Source organism: Schistocerca piceifrons, chromosome 9 (genome assembly GCF_021461385.2).
Source record: "Schistocerca piceifrons isolate TAMUIC-IGC-003096 chromosome 9, iqSchPice1.1, whole genome shotgun sequence".
Taxonomy (NCBI): domain Eukaryota; kingdom Metazoa; phylum Arthropoda; class Insecta; order Orthoptera; family Acrididae; genus Schistocerca; species Schistocerca piceifrons.
In genome coordinates this window covers 210,718,880-210,741,684 of record NC_060146.1, presented here as the reverse complement: position 1 = coordinate 210,741,684, position 22,805 = coordinate 210,718,880, and the positions used below count along the sequence as shown (strand labels likewise).

Below are 22,805 nucleotides of genomic sequence, written 5' to 3'. Positions count from 1 at the left end.
ATTGCTTTCATATGGCGTCATATTTTGGGGGAATTCATCACAGAGGAATAAAGTATTTATTGCACAAAAGCGTGTAATCAGAATAATAGCTGGAGTCCACCCAAGATCATCCTGCAGACATTTATTTAAGGATCTAGGGATATTCACAGTAGCTTCTCAGTATATATACTCTCTTATGAAATTTGTTATTAACAACCAAACCCAATTCAAAAGTAATAGCAGTGTGCATAACTACAATACTAGGAGAAGGGATGATCTTCACTATTCAAGATTAAATCTAACTTTGGCACAGAAAGGGGTGAATTATACTGGCACTAAAGTCTTTGGTCATTTACCAAATAGTATCAAAAGTCTGACAGATAACCAACAAGTATTTAAGAAGAAATTAAAAGAATTTCTGAATGACAACTCCTTCTACTCCATGGAGGAATTTTTAGATATAAATTAAGAAAAAAAAGAAAAAAATATTTAAAAAAATAAAAAAAATAAAAATAAAAAATAAAGAAAAACAAAAAACACAAAAAATAAAGGTGTTATATTAACTTAAGTATGTTGTTAAATTAACCTAATTATGTCATGTATTAGAAAATTCGACTCGTTCCACATCATTACGAAATATCGTATTCATGATCCATGGAACTAGTATTAATCTAATCTAATCTAATCTCTAATCTATGTATTTTCTATATAATATTACATTATATTATACTAACATCTAGGTGGAATGACATCCACAATGCATCTTGGAGGGAGTTTTCTGTCTGGTAAAATGCATCATTATGAATTTTGTAGTTTCTTTTGTATTGGAAAATATATTACTTTTTGACAGTTAAGAAATGGTGATTGAGTTTCAGAGACTGTAAATTAAATAACGGAAATCACAGATTGCAATATCAACATTATTATGAAAAGGAGAGATTGCTACTCTCCGTAAAGATGACAAATTGAGTTCCAGACAGGCATGACAAAAAGACTGTTACATACAAGTTTCCAGCCAAATCATTCTTCAGAAAAGGAAAAATGCACACAAATTCTCACAAGCACACCTCTCAATGCATTATTCAACTGCTCAATTTGCACAGCTCTTTCTCTTAAATAGATAATCCAATTCTTTAGAAATTTTAATCATTTGTTTGTGTATATGTGTACATCACTAATTCCAATTTGCGTCCCATTCTGATAACTCCTTTGTGGTGTCTTTTTTGTCTCAGAATGTACTCCACTTTTTCACTGTGCTGTGCCAATTTATTTTGGCTCCTCACGCGGCCCTGATACAGTATTGTGGCACGTGGATTTCAATGAGTTGCAGAAAAAAAAAAAAAGAATTATGCAGCCCTTTCACAACCTCCCCCCTCACCTTCCACAGTCATAATTAAAAGCTCCGTGACTACTACTCATTGGCTGATTGCCTAAATATCTCACACAACCATAACGATGATGATGATGATGATGATGATGATGACAACGATTTCAAAGCGGTACTCTGCCAGTGCTTGGCTAATTAGACAGCATATTTTTATGGGAAATGGATTCAAAGCTGGTTATCATTATAAATGCCTTAGTACTGGTAAGAATATAATAGAGGGAAACATTCTACGTGGGAAAAAAATATCTAAAACCAAAGAAGCTGTAACTTACCAAACGAAAGCGTTGATATGTTGATAGAGACAATAAAAAACACACACACAAATTTCAAGCTTTCTCAACCCAAGGTTGCTTCATCAGGAAAGAGGGAAGGAGAGGGAAAGACGAAAGGATGTGGGTTTTAAGGGAGAGGGTAAGGAGTCATTCCAATCCCGGGAGTGTAAAGACTTGCATGTGTGTGCATATGTGCGGATGGCTGTGTGTGTGTGTGTGTGTGTGTCCTTTTTTCCCCCTAAGGTATGTCTTTCCACTCCCGGGATTGGAATGACTCCTTACCCTCTCCCTTAAAACACACATCCTTTCGTCTTTCCCTCTCCTACCCTCTTTCCTGACGAAGCAACCTTGGGTTGCGAAAGCTTGAAATTTGTGTGTGTGTTTTTTATTGTCTCTATCAACATACTAACGCTTTCGTTTGGTAAGTTACAGCTTCCTTGGTTTTAGATATATTAATACTGGTAAGTCTACACACATACTCCACAAGGTACTGTGCGGTGTGTGGTGGAAGGACATCGCACCATTACGGGCCATTTCCTTTCCTGTTCCATTTGGCTCACTACAATGACGGTGTTCGGCTGTTTCCCTCCACGCTCTACACGGGGTCCACAAGTTGAGCTCGAGGGAACAGCCAGACACGTCCCGGGCTACTGGCGCAGCCAGACTGCACAGCAGTCACTTAGCCACTGCGTGAGTAGAAGGCCGGGCAGCCAGATGCCAAAGTAGCAGATTCCAGCACCGGTACTGGCACCGACCCACACACACGTGAGCCACGCGGCACCGTCAACGTTATCAGCGGAAGGCCTGCCGTGTACCTGTGATGCAGTAAAGTCGGTGACACACTCGCCGGTATTTCTCTGCATGCTTCGGCACGAGTTACCCCTCTCTCCCTAACCGTATCTCCCTGACATTCTAACAGATTTCAATCCCTGAGCTGAGGGGATTGTAACAGCCGGATCATTTACCGTATTTACCCGAATCTGAGCTACACTGGAATCTAAGCCGCACCTGAAAAAAGAGACTCGAAATCAAGGAAAAGAAATTTTCCTGAATCTAAGCCGCACCTGAAATTTGAGACTTGAAATTCAAGGGGAGAGAAAAGTTTTAGGCCGCACCTCCAAATCGAAACGAAGTTGGTCCATTGTAATATGAGACACAATTTAGGTCGAATGAATGACGATAAAGCCACACTAGTTTGGTTCGAGTCGTAAGCTTAACAGTTAAGTTTTAACAAGCAGCCATTGCTATGTGTCAGGCGCTCCAACCGTATTTACACGGGTACCCTTCCTTTGTCACGTGCTTCGTCTGGTTTGAATCAATTGCTTATTTTTCTTTAATCTGATAAGTGCCGTTCTCTTTGTTATAGGTGTTTACGTCACTCTAAGCTGAAAATGCATTACTGTACTGTGTCATGCATTGTTTGTCGCATTCTGATAATGAGTGTTTACGACCTGTCGCCGCTCGCAGCATGGCTCGCTTTTGTGTGCGCTACTGCCGCTAAAAAAAAAGAGGAATCGTCTCATTAGAGAAACAATGGCAAGAGACTGCTATTTGTTGTTACTTACACTGCTGCTTTCTTTGATAACGATCAACAAGAACCAAATAATAGACTGCTTATGATAGAAGATGTTCTGAATGAGAGTTTAGCGAAAATTTTTCTCCATTTGAAAATCTTTGCAGACACCTCTTTAGTACATTACATTCTGCACAGAAATTAGAGTCATCATAGATTTAAAAATCTAGTCAATTGCCGTGCTTCATTTCTGACTGTATCACTATTAGGTATAAGAATAATACGAATATAAACATGACACGATATGCATATTCTTCCGTGTTTGCTGTTGTCTCACTCTAGTTTTGTAGTTTATTAGGCAGACAGGATTTAAATGAGATAGCAGCAAACACGAAAAGAATACATGGCAAAACGTTCATATTCGTATTATTCTTATGGTGAAGAGAACACTGCATGTGGTTCACAATTCATAAAAGTTCCTGTTAGCAACCATCTCTTCTCACAGATAGGAAAAAATTCAGAACGTAGAGTTGTCAGTCGGATTTTCATAGTACATTTAAATACTGCTACATTTGAAGATGAACAATACGGAATTTGTATTTACTTTGTTGGATAATGTATGAAAATGCAGTGGTCGAAACTCGGGGCAGAGAAAAAAAGCTCGTCTTCCAGCTTTTTTTTTTTTTTTTAATTTATTTACTGATGCAGGGGTTTTAGCGCCAGTATTTATCTTTGTGCCTGCAAAGCATGCGTGTGCAGCACTACATATATTCGATGGCAGAAGTTAGTTGTGGCGGCACCTACCACCATTTTTCACAACTTCCGCTTACTTTGCACTTGATTCTAAGCCTCAGGCGGTTTTTTGGATTACAAAAACCGGAAAAAAGTGCGGCTTAGATTCGAGTAAATACAGTATGTATACAGAAAATAGCTGCGGTCCTGTCTCACTTCCCTAAGGCACTGCTGACAATATCCTCGTCTCTGACAAACACTCGCCGTTGAGGGTAACGTATTGGGTTCTGTTATTTGAGGAGTTCTGAGCCACTCACATATCTGGCAAGCTTTTCCGTAAGCTGAGACCTTTGCTAACAGTTGGCACTGGGTCAAATGCTTTATGAAAATCTAGACACTAAATTGAAGAGCAGATTAAAGTATAAAGTTTCATTTAATAACAAAATTTGTTTAAAAAATGCAGTTGTGATTGTTTAGCATAAAAATGGTACATACATAAATCATTTGAAACCAAAATTCATACATATTTTTACAGAAATAGATATTAAAATGTAATATGAGGGCATACCTCATGAGTTGCAAATTCCTTCTGCCACCTGTCCGGTTTCCAGAAATCAACATTTTGAAGACCAGTATAGATTCCTACAGACAGATCCGTGTGACGTCGTATATACTCTGCCTGTTGTCCCACCAAGGCCACAGTATTGGCAGCAAATACAGCAACTTTCCTGTCTGGGTCACTGTACAAAGAAAACGTAGTCACTGTTAGCCACATCTTCAAATAACTGATGTAGGGGAAAAAAGTTTATTCGTGATCTTCATTGTTTTATAGAATTACACTGCTGTCATTAAACAGTTTTTTAAATCTATATCTACATTCATATTACATAATCCAACGTACAGTTCGTAGACCATCGCTAGTCATTCACTTCCCTACTATCTTCACAAACTGAGCAAAGTCCGCAAAGTTTAGAAAGATAGACGCATCTGATAATGATCTAACAGACTGAAACCAGTTGTAAAAAAAAAAGGGAAAATTCTGTGATTAAAGACTGTTTTTAATTCCACAAGTTCTGAAAAGGGATTACCAGTACACCTTTCTGTGAGCTGTAATCCCTAAATAAGTTGACATGTCACAATTAGCAGTCACCAAATAAATGTTAATGGAACTTCTTTATTTTCATAACTATTTCAGGTGTGGCCCATCATCAGATGACCTGCTACATTAATAACACATTTTTACATATCAAATGTGAACACATGCAGCAACTTATTTATACAGGCACAATGAATTGAAACCAAAATACATACATATTTTTTACAGAAATAGATATCACAATGCACTTCGAGTACATCAAGTGACAAAGAAGTCTTTCGACTTCAAGAAGTCACTATATCGATAAAAGGGCAAAAATGGTGATTTGGCATATATCAAACAATGGAAACTCCGGGTAGGAGTATCAACAATGTAGGAAAAGACAGAAACCTACATACTGCAAAGAATACACGTCCAGTTGCAGACAGCCACAATTAAAAAGATACTCATATACACTTTCAGCCACAGCCTCCATCAGTAAAACACACACACACACACACACACTTCACGCACAAACGACCGCCAACTGCGACATCTTGGGCTGGAATAAAACATCACGTGGGATGCAAGCAGTAATCTGGAAAGGATGGGGAAGGAGAAGGGGAAGGGATAGTAGTGTATGGATGGGGAGAGAGACAAACACTGACTGGTAGTGTGTGCAGTGACCAGACTGCCAAAAGGCACAGCGTCAGGAGGTTGGGGGGCAAGGAGGTGGGAAAAGAAAGGAGCAGAAAAGGAGAGGAGTGGGGAAAGATGGGGAGATGCATTGGCAGAGAGCTGCAAATAAACAAAGTGAGAGATGAGAATGGGGAGGGGATGATAGGGCAGAAGGGGTGGAAATGCCCATTATTTTACTGTAGGTTGAGGCTGGGATAATTACAAGTGAAGAATTTGTTGTAAGAGTAATTTCCATCAGACCTAGTCTGCAATCAGATCTCCCGTGCCATTTCCCCTCACACTCCCAATGCCTCCACCACCCCCAAGAACCAGCCATAAAGGAGTGTCTCCTTCATCACCCAGTACCACTCTGAACTGAAACAACTGAACCACATCCTTTGCCAGGTCTTCAATAACCTATCATCATGCCCTAAAGTGAGCAACATACTATCTGAGACATTTCCCACCCCTCCTTTGTGGTCTTCCATTGCCCACACATCCTCCACAACATCTTAGTCCACCTGTATGCTACTCCCGATCCCAACCCCTTGCCACAAGGATCATTTCTCTGTGAAAGACCCAGGTGCACAACCTGTCCAATCCACCCACCCAGCACTTCTTATTCCAGTCCCATCACAGGTTTATCCTGCCCCATCAGGTCCAGGCCACCTGCGAAAGCAGCCGTATCATTTACCAGCTCTGCTACAATCACTGCAGAGGCTTTTTATACAGTATGACTACCAACCAGCTGCACATCAAAATGAACAGCCACAGACAGACTTTGGTCAAGAGCATAGCAGACCACATTGTGGCATATCATGCAGCTGAACATAACACACTTGATTTCAATGACTGCTTCAACACCCGAGCCATCTGGATACTTCCCTCCACCACCAGGTTTTCTGAACTGCAAAGATGGCAGTTATCCTTACAACACATTACTCACCCTCATAAATATCCCGGCCTCAACCTACGGTAAAATATTGTCCCCACAACCTCCACCAAATGGTTTCCAACTCCTCTGTTCCGTCATCTCCTCTCCATTCTCATCTCCAACCCCGTTTATTTGCAGCCCTCTGCCAATTCATCTGCCCGTCTTTCCCCAATCCAATCATTCTTGCTCCCTTTCCCTCCCCCACCTTTCTGCCCCATAACCTCATGACTCTGTGCCTGTTGGCAGTCTGGTCACAGCACACTCCACCAGATGGCATTCGTCTCCTTCCCACCCATACACTACTATCCCTTCCCCTTCCCTACCCTCTCCAGATTGCTGCTTGCATCAAACGGGATGTTGCATTCCAGCCCAAGATGTTGGAGGTGGCAGTTGCGCGCGTGCTCTTTTTTTTTTTTTTTTTTTTTTTTTTTTTACTGGTGAAGGCTGTAGCAGAAAGCTTTATGTCAGTGTCTTAATTGTGCCTGTCTATGACTTGACAAGTCTTCTTTATGGTAAGTAGAAATCTTTCTCTGCCTACACTGTTGATTTGACATATAGAAAACTAGCAGACAAATGAATGTAGAGGTTCTCAACACCACATAAGTAGACTCGCCTATGTTAAATGGTGTATGAGTGGTGGCACTGCAGACCCGATATAAGCCATTATTTTTTTTATAAAATTTATTTTACAATAAGAATGGATAATTAAACAAATTTAAAGTTGTGTGTACTTCATGGCAACATAAAGGGCAAAGTAAAACATAATTAATACAAATGGTAAAACATAAAAGTTTAAGTAAAAAGACAAAACCTATGCATAAAATCTGAGGCAATGGCCTCGGTGCAGTGGATACACTGGTTCCCGTCAGATCATCGATGTTAAGCGTTGTCGGGCATGGCCGGCACTTGAATGGATGATGATCCAAGCCGCCATGTGCTGTTGCCATTTTTCGGGGTGCACTCAGCCTCGTGATACCAATTGAGGAGCTACTCGACCGAATAGTAGTGACTCCGGTCAAAGAAAACCATCGTAACGACCGGGAGAGCAGTGTGCTGACCACACACCCCTCCTATCCGCATACTCAGCTGAGGATGACATGGCGGTCATATGGTCCTGATGGGAAACTTGTGGCCTGAAGATGGAGTGCTATAAAATCTGAGCCACGGCGGCTCTCACACAATTCATATGATCTTTGACTCGCATGGTGCCGTTGGGGCACAGCACCCTCCGGTGTGATGGCTCCGAATGTGGTTGCTGGTTTTGGTGGCCAGTATGAGCTGAGGAACATAACTGTGATGAATTTCTTGTGGGGTGTCTTCGCCATGGTGTTAGGTGCTGGTGGGCCACCCAATATTGGGGGTCATGTTATCCCAATTGAGTACCGATGCGGCTTTTGCTGCGATTTATCAAAAGGGCTCCACACTGTCAGGGCAGTGTTCACAGTCAATTTCGTCTTCCTTCTGTTTGTTGGGTATAGATGTCCGAGTCTCCATGGTATTCAAAAGGCAATGTGACTGCACGATATGGTAGACATTTTAAACCGATTCATTGGCCACTACGTCGTCATAATTTCTTGTGTGTGTTAATCTTATGTATCCACGGTGCTCGTGAACCTTTAGCCAGTGAATAAAGTGCTGTGTTCCAGAAGAAAGCTTATTTTGAATGTTGGCAGTGTGCATTAGTATCTGCATTACCTCTTCTTGTCCACCTCCTCTAAATTCTTCTGATTTTTAAAGTAAATGACTGGTCATGTAATTTTCAATTGGAGGTACAGTGAAATGTTTAATATTACCTGTTACCATGGATGATTAATTGTTCATGTCAGAACGGGTGAGTGTTTTGCTGTTTTATTGATCTATTTATAATTTGGTTTCTTTGAAGCTAATGTTAAAGGCCCATGCAGTCTAAAAAATTATGTAGTGCATCTGTTCTACTTAAGTGGCTCAGGTAAATTTTAGTCTGTTCCAGGATGCAACTGTTTGCTCCAAACCACTATGGACTAATGTGTGTACTGGTGAGCTTTGAATGTCATGCTAGTGTCCTTGAGTCTGTTTTAATGGTTTACTAGAAAAGAAAAGTTTTCTAGTATTACTACCTTATTACTGAAATTATTATTTTTTAAATATTTGTAGCTTGTTTCTTAAATCTTTTGGTTCATTTGTTGAAAAGTAGTTGAGTTCTCACGGTTTTTGGTAAGAGTACAGGGAATTGTTGTTAATTATCTCTTGTACTGCATTGTTGGTACGTGTTACCTACGATCGGGTCTTATTTACTCTTGCCCCATTGGCTTGCTTAGTCAGCAGTTTACGTCATTCGAAGTGCATACACTCGGCACCTCTTACTGCTGCCTGTCTTTCACGCTGTTTCCTCTAACCGTGGTTGCAGAGCTTAATGTTCCTGTTCAAGTTAATTTTACACTTAGGATAATTCTGAATCCGTATTCATTAGCTTGCTGCCTTCACCTTAAGCAAATTTTGAACTGTTGGGATCCAAATATATACCTTAATCTGTTGTAACACAATTATTATGTTTTATTGGAAAACGTGTTAAATCTTCAACTGGTATGTTTTTCTGGGTTTAAAATTATCTTGGCTAGATATTAATTTCAAATTGTTTTTCATTGTTTTAAGAATGGTTTTAGGGTTTTTAATCAGTCAAGTTTAGATTAATAGGCATTCTGGTACTACTATTTGCTTTATGTAGCTTGTTTCATCTGAAACTATGCATATGTCACAAATAAAATGGAAGGTAGTCCAGATGTACTAGGAAAAATGTAAAAGAGAAATTAAGCTAGCAGCCCATCAAAAATGCTAAAACACTATTGTATATTATTTGTTACTTGTTCACTGATTACTTTATCTGGGTTAGTACGAAAATGAGAATGGTCTTATAATATGTCCAAATGCCTGCCTTTTGGTCCCAAATGCAGAATTTTTAAACTACTCTCAACAGGACAAAATTGGTGGCCATTTTCTCTCAAATGACAGCCCACAACGTGCATATCTGTGCTACCTGAATCTTGTTTTAAAATCCCTTCCTGTCTGGCCTATATTAATACTCTCACACGGCCCATGACCTGCCAGCTTTTTACGATCATAATAAGAATCATTATAAATGGTCATACACCTTAGCTATAACTTTCAATACTACTTACATCATCCTACTTTTGACCTTATTGTTCGCAGGCAAGAATGATGGACAGGCAGTTCACACGTCTGGCGAATAATAATACAAATATGATATAGAGGCTATTCCCGCAACCACTGAGGCAACAGGATGCAACCAACTGAACCATGTGGCACATGTTGTAACAAATGATGTCTGTCATCTGGGCTCCAAGGTCATACTTGGATCCATCCAGCAACTGGCAGAAGAGTTTGAGAATATCAGCCTTGCTTATTTAGTTCCAACAAAATTCACAATTTACAGTGCCGTCCCCAAACTACCCTTGGCTCCCTGGTTCTAAGTTGAGTTGAAGGTGTAAACTAGAGACTGCAGAGTCTTTGTGACAAGCTAGATTGTGACTTCCTAGACTTGTATCATAGAATTGGGAACTGTAGGGTCCCCTTAAATGGGCCAAGTGTGCACTAAATATCAGAGGCCGCTTCTTAGGTAGCTGACTGTGTGTGCAGTGCATACAAGGACGTATCAGATTAAGTGACACAGTATCTGGTCCAGATAACGATAGCTGTAGGAGACGCAGAAGTAACACTGTAACATCCTAAGAAATGCCCCTCACACGCGAGTCCTAGTGGATAATTGCTGAAGTACAGGGTGTTTCAAAAAGAATATACTTATTACAAAGTATTATTCTGTCCAAACTATCGATCGCTGCACCTCGGCTCGGCTACTGGAGAAACAAATACATAGTCTAGTTTATATTAAGAGCCACTAGATGTCAGTTGTCTTCTGTTTTGCTTGGTAACCATCATATGTTTAAAATGGCTACTCCACAGCAGAAAACATTTTGTGTTCTCGGGTTAGCGAAGTGCAATTCTGTGATTACAGTGCAAAGACGTTTCAGGTTGAGGTACTAAATTGATCCTCCGAATGGATGGAACATGTGCAGATGGTATCGACAGTCTGTATATACAGGATGTGTACGTAAAGGAAAGAGTCCTGGCTGCCCTAGTGTTCCTGTAGAAAATGTTGCACAAATTCAAACTGCTTTCCAACACAGTCCTTCAAAATCAATTTGTAATGCCAGTCGGAAGTTACAACTGCCTAGAACAACAATTTGGCATGTTTTGAGACGCCAGTTGGTTACACAGCCGTACAAGTTACAGCTGTTACAAGCTCTGCATCCTGATGACAAACACAAAGGTGTGGCATTTCGGAAAGAGATTCTTGATGCTATTGACAATGACAACACTTTCGCACAATGCATCGTGTTCAGTGAAGAAGTGACTTTCCATGTCAGTGGTCAGGTAAACAAACACAATTGTTCGAATTTGGGGCCTACAGAACCCATATGCAATCACTGAACATGTACGAGATTCACCAAAAGTCAATGCGTTTTGTGCAATATCCACATCATATGTTTACGGCCCATTCTTCTTTGATGGAAACACGGTTAACGGTCAGCAGTACCTCGCTATGTCACAAAACTGGTTGTTTCCGAGGCTGCACAAACACAACTTCATTTTTCAACAACACGGGACACCCCCTCACTAGAGTCACCAAGTGCATGAATATCTGAATGAAACTCTACCGAACTGTTCGATTGGTCATCAAGGAACTGATGACTTAGCATGTCTCAGATGGGCTCCACGGTCACCGGATTTCACACCCTCCGACTTCTTCCTGTAGGGTTTCATTAAAGAATGTTAATGTACCACCACCCCACAGAACCTGGAAGAGTTTAAGAACCGGATCCGTACTGCTATAACATCAGTGACAAAGGACATGTTTGCCTGAGTATGGGAGGAATTTGAGTATTGATGTCATAATGTTCGTGCCACTGACAGAAGACATATTGAACATCTGTAAACTGAACTTGAGAGGTTCGTAAATATGGGTGTAAGGTTTATTATATCTAAAAACAAAGATGATGTGACTTACCAAATGAAAGTGCTGGCAGGTCGACAGACACACAAACAAACACAAACATACACACAAAATTCAAGCTTTCGCAACAAACTGTTGCCTCATCAGGAAAGAGGGAAGGAGAGGGAAAGACAAAAGGATGTGGGTTTTAAGGGAGAGGGCAAGGAGTCATTCCAATCCTGGGAGCGGAAAGACTTACCTTCGGGGGAAAAAAGGACGGGTATACACTCGCACACACACACATATCCATCCACACATATACAGACACAAGCATATTTGGGTGTAAGGTTTGATATTCATATGTCTTAAAGTTCAATAAATATATGCATTCGAAACACACATATTCTTATTGAAACACCCTGTATTCACAACAAAGTGCCAGAGTTTGAAGCAGTCCTAAAAATCACATAATACTAGGAAAGCTGGTTAAACCCCAAAACTGCCAGAAATGAGCGTATATCGAAAGGCTAGCCTAATGGGAAATGAAAGTGGTGTATTTGTCACAGAAGACAGGAGACTCAAATACACTGAGATAGAAACTGAAGCTGCATATGAGACTGTTTGCACAAAATTATACTGGATCTTCTATTTACCACCATTCCAACTTTGGAGAAAACAGTTGGATACTATGCAGGTTCCCTAATCATACTGTAATCAATGAAGGAGGTTTTAATCATCCAGAATCAATTGGGATAGTTACAGTTTTTTTGGTGTAGGTGGGACAAGATATCCTGTGAGACTTTACTAAATGACTTCTCTGAAAACTATCTAGAACAGATGGTTTGGAACCCCACTCATTATGAAAATAGGTTATATCTAAACTAAAAAAAATATACCTGACTTCTTTGAGGATTTCTACGTTAAAACTGGTGTCAGTGACCATAAGGAAGGTTTTAGCAACAATGATTACCAGGGTACAACCAAAATGAAATATGAATCTTCCTGGCAGATTAAACCTGTGTGCCGGACCAAGACTCGAACTCGGGACATTTTCCATGGCAAAGCCATGTCTCCGGAAAATCCTTCCTTACAGGAGCGCTAGTTCTGCAAGTTTTGCAGGAGTGTTTTTACAACCAAAATAATTAGAAAGATTCATATATTCAGCAAACTAGATAAAGGATCATAAAGTGTCACATCTCAGAGAGGAACCTGAAACTTTTAGTTCAGGATGGAAGCATGTACAGAAACTATTGCTCGATTTTCAAAGATTGATTGACCATGCTCTGGTTAGATATGTACCTAGTAGAACAGTTCATGATGAGAGAGACCATTCATGGTATACAGACACTCTAAAGAAACTTCTTAAGAAACAGAGATGACTGCATAATAGGTGTGAAACAAAGAAAAGAGCTATAGATAGAGAGATATTGAATGAATCATTTTTGGCCGTCAAAGGGGCAATGCATGAAGTCTTCAAATGACTACCGTAGCAGATTGTTACCGAAAGGTCTTGTCACAAAACTGGAAGAAATTCTGGTCATATGTGAAGGCTGTTGGTTGCAGCAAAGTTAAGCGTCCAGTCTCTAGCGAATGAGACAGAAACTGAAACTGAGGGTCGCAAAGCAAGAGCAGAAATGCTTAACTTCTTTTTCAAATGTTCCTTTACACAGGAAAACTCAGGGGTAACTCCCCATTGAATTCTGGTACCACTGTAAAGAAGAGTGAAATAGACATTAGTCTCAGTGACGTAGAGAAACTGAGCAAAGCTTCAAGGCCTAATGGAATCCATATCAGATCCTATACCATATTTTTAACCATATCATGTTGAAGATTCCTTGTGAAAAAAAAGTAGAAAAAAGAAACTGACCAGAGAATGTAAGAAAGGACAGGTCATACCTATCTACAAAAAGGGCAGCAAATATGATCCAAAAAATTATCATTAAATATCCCTGACATCCATTTATAGTAGAATCTTAGAATGTATTCTAAGCTCAAATGTAATAATGTATTTCCAATGCAACCATCATGTGTCTCGAAAACATCAATCACGTGAAACTGAACTTGCACTTTTCTCACACGAATCCGGAAAGGCATGGACTGAGATATTCAGATACATGCAGTGTTCCTTGACTTCTAAAAGGCATTTTACCCTAACACAAACACATTTTTATCAAAAGAAAAAACATTTGTGGCTGGATTGAAGATTTCTTGGTGGTGAGAACACAGGATGTTATCTTGGTTGGAGACTCATTGACAAATGTAGTAACTTCATGTGTGCCGCAGAGATATGTTGCTGTTCAGGTTGTGTATTAATGATGTTACAGACAATATTAATAATTATCCAGGCTGTTAACAGATGATGCAGTTTTATATAATGAAGAATTGTCAGACAAAAACTGCACAAACATTCAGTCAGATCTTGATATGATTTCAATGGTGTGCAAAGATTGGCAATTCACTTTAAATGTTAAAAAATGTAAAAATTTGCACTTTAAAAACCTACAACAATATAGTATCTTACAATCACAACATCAATAAGTCCCAGAATCAGCCAACTTGTAATAATACCTGGGTGTAACAATTCATAAATACATGAAATAGAATGATCAAATACTGTCAGTTGTCGGTAAAGCAAGTGGCAGACTGCGGTTCATTTCATTGGTAGAATAGGGGGGAAATGCAGGCTGTCTACAAAGGAGACTGCATACAAAACACTTGAGCCACACTCCCTATTATACGGCTCAAAAGTGTGCGGGAAGTGTACCAAACAGGACTAACAGGTGATACTGAACAGATACCAAGAACGGCAACACAAATTGTCACATGAAGATGCTTATAGAACCAAAATGGATCATGCCTGAAGCTAGATGCAAACTATGACAGAAAACATACTCAGTAAGTTTCTAGAACAAATTTTAAATGATGAAACTTGGAATGTATTACAATCCCTTACGTGTCACTCCCACGGGGATCACGAAGACAAGATCAGACTAATTACAGCACACACAGAAGTGTTACAGCAATCATTATTCCTGCATTCCACAAGTGAATGGGATGGGTAAAAGCCCTAATAATTGGTAAAATGAAATGTACACTCTGATATGCACTTCACGGTGGTTTTCAGAGTGTTATGCAGACGTAGTAGAATCGTTCTGCCAGTTCTCACAAATGCTCTTTCCCTAAACTTCCTCAACAGTGTGGGGAATTCTTGTCTGGCAGTAAGGTGCGTTCAAAAAGTAATAGGAATATCATAGTTCCTGTGTGTTGTATTAGCCTGATTTATGGAGTTTTGTTGCTGATGATGTGAAGGTAAACATGACTGAAAAACTTCTATACAATGTTGGATAAATAGTCTGTTGTCAGCTGTCAAAGAAGATACATGTGTTTTGTTCGCACTGGTCATTATTTGTTTTGTATAAAGATGGACTGGAGATTTTGTATTAAATTTTGCTATAAAAATTACAAAGTGTGGCAAAGTTCTAGTTAAATGTTGTGTCTTTTTTGAGTAAAATGAGGATTTATTTTGTGGTGTAAGCATTCAAAGAAGGATGTGAAGGTGATAAAGATAATGAATTCTGTGGATCCCTCAGCTCGTTATCAACTGATTGTGGTAAAAGTGAAAGAAATGAACAATTGTCAAATCATAATCAAAGAAGTTGCTGATGATGATGTTGGCATATCAACTGACAAACACCATGAAATATTCTCGGATGTTTTCAATACAAAACACATGACATCACTAAGGGGTCATTCTATGAGTTCAATAATAATGTAGGACAACTGAAATGTGTCTTAAGAGATGATGAAAAATGAATGTGCAAATAAGGTGTCAACAAAAAGACTATCACAAAATAAGCTTTCGGCCAACAAGGCCTTTGTCAAAAATAGACGACAGACACACACACGCACACTCCCGCAAACACAAGTCACGCACGGATAGCAGGGTAGGGAAAGGGGTGGTGAAGTACTGCTGAGGAGCATGCAGGGATGAGCTAGAGAGAGGGTAGGGGAGCTAGCGTATTTACTCGAATCTAAGCCGCACCTGAAAAATAAGACTCGAAATAAAGGAAAAAAAAATTTCCAGAATCTAAGCCGCACCTGAAATTTGAGACTCGAAATTCAAGGGGAGAGAGAAGTTTTAGGCCGCACCTCCAAATCGAAACGAAGTTGGTCCATTGTAATATGAGACACAATTTAGGCCGAATGAAAGACGATACAGCTACAGTAGTTTGGTTCGAGTCGTAAGCTTAGCAGTTGAGCTTTACCAGGTGGCCATTGCTATGCGTCAGGCACTCCGTCCGTATTTATACGGGTACCCTTCCTTTTTCACGTGCTTCGTCTGGTTTGAATCATTTGCATATTTTGCTTTGATCTGATACGTGCCGTTTTCTTTGTTATAGGTGTTTACGTCACTCTAAGCTAAAATGCATTACTGTACTGTGTCATGCATTGTTTGTCGCATTCTGATAGTGCGTGTTTACAGCCTGTCACTGCTCGCGGCATGGCTGGCTTAAGTGCACGCTACCGCCGCCTACAATTTTTTTTAAAAAAAAGGAGGAGGAATCGTCTCATTGGCAAAACAATGGCAGGAGACTGCTATTTGTGCTTACTTACACTGCTGTTTTCTTTGATAATGATCAACAAGAACCAAATAATAGACTGCGTATGATAGAACATGTTCTGAACGAGAGTTAGGCGAAAATTTTTCTCCGTTTGAAAATCTTTGCGGCCGCTTCTTTAGTACATCAAATTCTGCACAGAAATTAGTCATCTTAGATTTAAAAATCTAGTCTGTTGCCATGCTTCATTTCTGACTGTATCACTATTAGGCATAAGAATAATACGAATATAAACATGACACAATACGTTTATTCTTCCGCGTTTGCTGTTGTCTCACTCTAGTTTCGTAGTTTATTAGGCAGACAGGATTTAATGAGATAGCAGCGAACACGAAAGAATACATGGCAAAATGTTTATATTCATATTATTCTTATGGTGAAGAGAATGCTGCATGCGATTCACATTTCATCAGGTTCCTATTAGCAACCATCTCTTCTCACAGGTAGGAAAAAATTCAGACCGTAGAGTTGGCCATATTGACAAACATCTCTAACAGTCTTGCCAGTCGGATTTTCGTAGTACACTGAAATTCTGCTACATTGGAAGATGAACAATACGGAATTTGTATTTACTTCGTTGGATAATGTATGAAAATGCAGTGGTCAAAATTCGGGGCGGAGAAAAAAAAAAAGCTTGTCTTCCACCTATATTTTTTTTTTAAATTTATTTACTGACACAGAGGTTTTGGCGCCAGTATTTATCTTTGTGCCTACAAAGCATGCCTGTGTAGCACTACATATATTCGACGGCTGAAGTTACTTGTGGTGGCACCTACCAACATTTTTCAGAACTTCCGCTTGCTTTGCACTCGATTCTAAGCCGCAGGTGGTTTTTTGGATTACAAGAACCGGAAAAAAAGTGCGGCTTAGATTCGAGTAAATACAGTAAGTGCAGTCAGGAGGTTAGACAGAGGGCAGGGGAGAGGTAGGTGGCGGGGGTAGCGGAAAAGGAGAGAAGTAAAAAGACTGGGTGCAATGGGTGAAAGAGGGCTGCGTAGTGCTGGAATGGGAATAGGGAAGGGGCTGGATGGATGAGGACAATGACTAACGAACATTGAGACATTAACGTAATATATATTGCAGGGACAGTTCCCACCTGTGTAATTCAGAAAAGCTGGTGTTGGTGGGAAGGATCCATACGGTACAGGGTGTGAAGCAGTCATTCAAATTAAGGATGTCGTGTTGGGCAGTGTGCTCAGCAACACGTTGGTCCAGTTGTTTCTTGGCTAAAGTTTGTCGGTGGCCATTCATGCGAACAGAAAGCTTGTTGGTTCTCACACCCACATAGAATGCAGCACAGTAGTTGCAGGTTAGCTTGTAGATCACATGATGGTTTCACAGGTAGCCCTGACTTTGAGGGGCTAGGTGATGTTTGTGACCACAATGGAGTAGGTGGTGGTGGTGGTAGTGGGAGGATGTATGGGACAGGTCTTGCATTTAGGTTTATTACATGGGTATGAGCCATGAAGTACGGGATTGGGAGCAGGGGGTTGTGTAGGGATGGATGAGTATGTTGTGTAGGTTCGGTGGACAGTGGAATACCACTTTGGGAGGGGTGGAAAGGATAGTGGCAGGACATTTTTCATTCCAGGGCACAACGCGGGGTAGTCAAAACCCTGGCAGAGAATGTAATCCAGTTGTTCCAATCCTGGGTGGTACTGAGTTATGAGGGGAATGCTCCTCTGTGGCTGGACAGTGAGACTTTGGGTGACTGGAAAGATAAGGCATGGAAGATTTTTTTTTTTTTTTTTTTTTTTTTTACAAGTTTGGGAGGATAATTACAGTGATTTTAACAGCTTAGTGCAGAACGAGTTCTTATCCCAAGGTCAAATGATCAGTAAGTGCTATTACTTACAGATTTAACACCATTTGCATGATGCAATCCAGAAAGATGAAATACAAAAAACCCAGATTTGTGGTGGAACCGTTAAAGGGTTTGCACGATAATATTGCAGCTACTGATACTTTGATGCTCGTTCATGAATTTTTTGTAAAAAAACAGCACTGTAGTGATTCCCCAGCCTCCAAATTTGCTGACATTGCCCCCTTTTGATATGTTCCTATCCCCAAAATAAAGAATGTTAAAGAGCAGTTGTATCAAAATCATAGATGGAATTAACAACACATTTCTGAAAGAGTTACAAGTTATCCCAAAGATTGAGTTCTGGGGATTGGGAGGGAAAAAAAGCAAAAAGCTGGCTTAGGGTATAATATCAAATTGGGATTATTTTGAATAATAATTGATGAATCTCCTCAAGTGGTAACATACCGGGTCCCTAGTGCCCACTAGTAGGCATTCCAGCTTTCGTGATGGGCAGTAGGTGGTAAGGGGTTTTAAAAATGTTTTCATTAAATTACTTGTCACAATTTAAATTTCTAAAAATACACTATTTGTAGTGCCTGCACATAAATTTAGTTCACTTTATGTACATGAAACTACATGGGGCTAAGTGTGACCGAAAATGGAACAGCCTCTTCCCAGAATAGCTCCCCCACCTCCCACAATATCGGCCAGCTGTAACAAACAAGCAGGTATGATACCTGGCACCACCCTCACCCCAAAACTGATCTATGATGCGAGAGAGACATATGCAGATGATGACACACAGCACAGGCTCTTTTATTTGCTGTCAAAATGGTCAGTATGCAGATTTGAGAGAGGAACACATGCCACCCCCCCCCCCCCCCTCCCTCCCAAAAAAGAGAGGGCTGGGAGGGAGGGAGAGGGAGAGAGAGAGAGAGAGAGAGAGAGAGAGAGAGAGAGAGAGGAGAAAAGTACTTGCCAACATTCTATTTGACTGAGAATCTGAAGATGGGTTTTATAGAATCTGTTATAAATTGTGTCACAGAAAATTATCCAATGAGGCAATAAAACCACGTCAATTGCTTGAACATCTTTCAACAAAACATCAAAATGATAAGTGCATGCTCACTCAATATTTTTAGGAAATATAAAATAATTATTCATAATTGTTCAACAACTGTCATTTAAGAAACCAGCAGCAAATGACGGTGGATTAATTGCAACTTACTGCATTTCAAAATTAATTGCAAAAAGTGGTAAAAACTATAAATTGGGGAACGTGGAATAATACCCCTCTATGGGTCAATCCATACCAAGTGGTCCAAGAAAAAAATAATTGGTGGGTTGCTTGACCATCTCAGAAAAAAATTATATTTGCTGGGTGGATTCCTCAATGTTTAGTAGTCACAAAAATATATTTTTTAAAAAAAATTATTGTTTATTATTTTGAAATGGTGGCCATATTTGTTCCAGGTCGCATGCAATTTTTCGTATTTGCAATCATCTACATTTTTTACAATTATTCAGTAGTGGATTGCCCTAAGCCTTTCAGATAAAATACATTTAGTTCAACACACTCTGGGTTACCAATTAACATCGTTATCACTTAGCTGAATGTATTCTTTAATATATTTTTAACAGTTCAAAGTTATCAGCCACAAATTAAAAAAACTAAATTTTTGAACAGTAGTTTTCCAAAGAAAGATTAATTTCTCAGCTTTAATACTTTTTCTGCTATTACACCGTATAGTATAGTTACTTTTTATAGAGTATCAATGGTTGCCCTTGACATGTCGAGAAAAATACATGTTCAAAGCCAACGGTATGTAAAACATCGTCTGAAAATTTTCTGAATGCTTTCACTACACGAATTACTTTGAGCAATTAGTTCATATGATGGCTGCAAAGAAATACTTGACATCTAAGCAACAAATAATCCTAAGTAAATAGGAGCAACATGACTGATATACAGATTAGTGACCACAGGGTCACTGCAGCGAGACTGAAACCCTAATATCCAAACCCACCAAAAATAAATTCAGAATATATCTATTTAAAAAGGCAGATAAAAATTCTCTTGAAGCCTTCCTAAGAGAGAGTCTCCATCCTTTCTGAACTACTTACATAAGCATAGATGAAATTGAGATATTTACACCAAATAAATTAATAAGAGACAAAACTGACCACCATGGTACAAAAACAGGTCACAACACAGTTGCAGAAGCAACAAGAAAACCATGCCACATTTAAAAGGACACAAAATCTCCAATACTGGTGAAGGTTTGCAGAAGCATTTCAATGAGAGACTCATTTAATAGTACCCACAATGAAACACTTTCTCGAAATATGGCAGCAAAGCCAAAGAGATTCTGGTCATTTGTAAAGTACACCACCAGCAAGACACAATCAGTACCCTCACTGTGCAACAGCACAGAAATAGTGTGAAACTGGTTCGATGAACCCTCTATCAGACACATAACTGTGAATTGCAGAGTACTCACACAAATGTAGATGTAGGTTGTTGCAGAAGGTAAAAGCTGTATGTGAAGACAAAGACTGGAACATATCCAACAAATTGTTAGGGATATTGGGTGTTAAGTGCTATCCTGAAATGGACAGGAGAGGTAGTTCTGTCAGGCTGCAGCAAACCAGTCAGGTATGAAGAAAAAAAAAGACAGCGCACACTTACCTGGCACATTGGTCCATCAGCTTCCTTATAAGCATAACTGCGATGAAGGTTTTCCCTGCACCGGTTGGCAGGTACAGGATGGTGTTCTGCTTTATACATAATTCGAGAAGTGACTCTTGATATTTCCTTGGGTTGAACCATTGACCTTCTTCACTCATCTTGGCTCTCTTGTTAACTTGCCAATACTGTTCTCCTTGTGCACTGTAAGTAAAACACACCACTTTAGGTATTGTAATAGGATTTGGTTATATAAATTAATACAATAGATCATAATATGCACAGATAACAAAATGCCCTGGGACAGGAAGTCAAATAAGGGTTCACAATGGTGAATTTTTGATCTATGGTTGTTAAAGAAATTTGTTGGTGAGATTTTAATTTATTTCTTAATTTTATAGTCATCAAATGTACTTCCTTACATATTTAATGGATTACTGTGCGTCATTTTAGTGGTTTGTTTCATTTACTGCTCTAAAAAGCTCTACATTTCTGAGCAGTGCAATGAAGTCACTGAAGTAAACTGATCAAAAGTGTACAATCTTTCTCATTTCAGAAAAGGTAACCCCATGATAGATGAAACCTGTCACTTCCATAATTTATGCATAATTGAAGCTTGGTAAACAATGGAGCTAACAAAAGCATATAAACAGCAATGAACACAGTGCCTGATCTACAAGACAAGTGACCACTAGATAAGTGATAAGTAGGTGAACGGGCATTCCCTCACCTGTCAAACATTGGTGAATATCAACAAAAAACATCTGGTTGTCTTCGCATCACAGCTTCTGACTTGCGTTCGAGCAAATATTAACAAAAATATTTCTACTCAATTTTAATAACCTCTTCTCATGTCACCTACACTGCTACAAGCATCTAATAATTCAGTCTGATGACTTATTGTCTTTATTTAAAATTGCATGAGCAGCCTCTAAAAATTTTCTACATTTGTTAGCATTTGATTGTGCACTTCATAGTGATTCTCAAATGTTACAGTATCAGAGGTCTTGCAAGTAACTGGGCTTCATCTTATGTGACTACCAGAATGCAGTGTATCACATTCAGAATTCCAAGGATTGTGTGAAATGAGAATGAATATTCATGATGTAGAAATCTTCACTACACTCATACCACATGGATAAACCACTGAATCCATTCTTGTTTCTGTTACAAATAAATCTGAGAAGCCAATGAAACAGCTTTCTTTGATGATGGGACTATTATAGTAATGAAGCCCAAAGAAGAAACTTCAATAACTTGAAAATTTTGTGCTGTCGGTCCCAGTGGAGGTTCGAGTCCTCCCTCGGGCATGGGTGTGTGTGTTTGTCCTTAGCACAATTTAGGTTACGTAGTGTGTAAGCTTAGGGACTGATGACCTTAGCAGTTAAGTCCCATAAGATTTCACACACATCTGAACATTTTGAAATTTTTGATAAAGTTTTCTAGAAAATTGTGAACTGGCTCTCTGCAAACTGGCGAACATTAGACATCGGGAAAATACAATACATACATATTTGTACCACATGGGATTGACTACACCTTTAGAGATAAAGAAGAGAGTAAATTCAATAAATAGAGTAGAATACTTTAAATCCTGAAGTACTTGTATCAATAACCACTTAATTTGGTAGTCACAAATTTTAGACAGTCATCAGCACCTAAGATCTGCAGCTTTTGCATTAAAGATAATAAATAGCAGACACTGGGGATTAAAAAGTTGACTTTTTTTGCCGCATACATTCACTAATGTCTTATTTTATTAAATTTTGCAATTTTGCACTGAAAAAGAATGTGTCCACCACACAAATATGTAAAAAGGATGACACAGTTTGGCATACTGACAACAGCTCCATGTACACTTACTCCCTTGTGCAGCTTGTTGCTGTCCACCACAGTTTGAAAGCAACAGTAATATTCATAAACATAACACCGGAATGAGAACTGATTTAAAGTCACCCCTCACTCAAAAGTAGCATGGCACAGAAAGGAGTGATGTATTCGGCCTCAAAAATCATTAATCACTTAGCCAAAATCCAAAGAATACAAAAGTTGACAAAATTGGTGTGTGTGTGTGTGTGTGTGTGTGTGTGTGTGTGTGTGTGTGTGTGTGTGTTAATCTACTCTGTTACATGATTCTTT

The 22,805-nt window shown here is 39.4% G+C and overlaps 1 protein-coding gene across 2 annotated transcripts in view; it reads right to left on the bottom strand.

Moving 5' to 3' along the window:
- The window catches only part of LOC124717145 (endoribonuclease Dicer-like), a 309,406-nt gene that overhangs the window by 245,120 nt on the left and 41,481 nt on the right, over positions 1-22,805 (bottom strand). For both annotated transcript variants that reach the window (XM_047243898.1, XM_047243897.1), the window contains 2 exons: positions 20,670-20,870; positions 4,452-4,623 (listed from right to left, as the gene is read on the bottom strand). In XM_047243898.1, coding sequence (XP_047099854.1) covers positions 4,452-4,623; positions 20,670-20,827 — 330 coding nt within the window. In that variant the 5' untranslated portion in view covers positions 20,828-20,870. The remainder of the gene's footprint in view (positions 1-4,451; positions 4,624-20,669; positions 20,871-22,805) is intronic.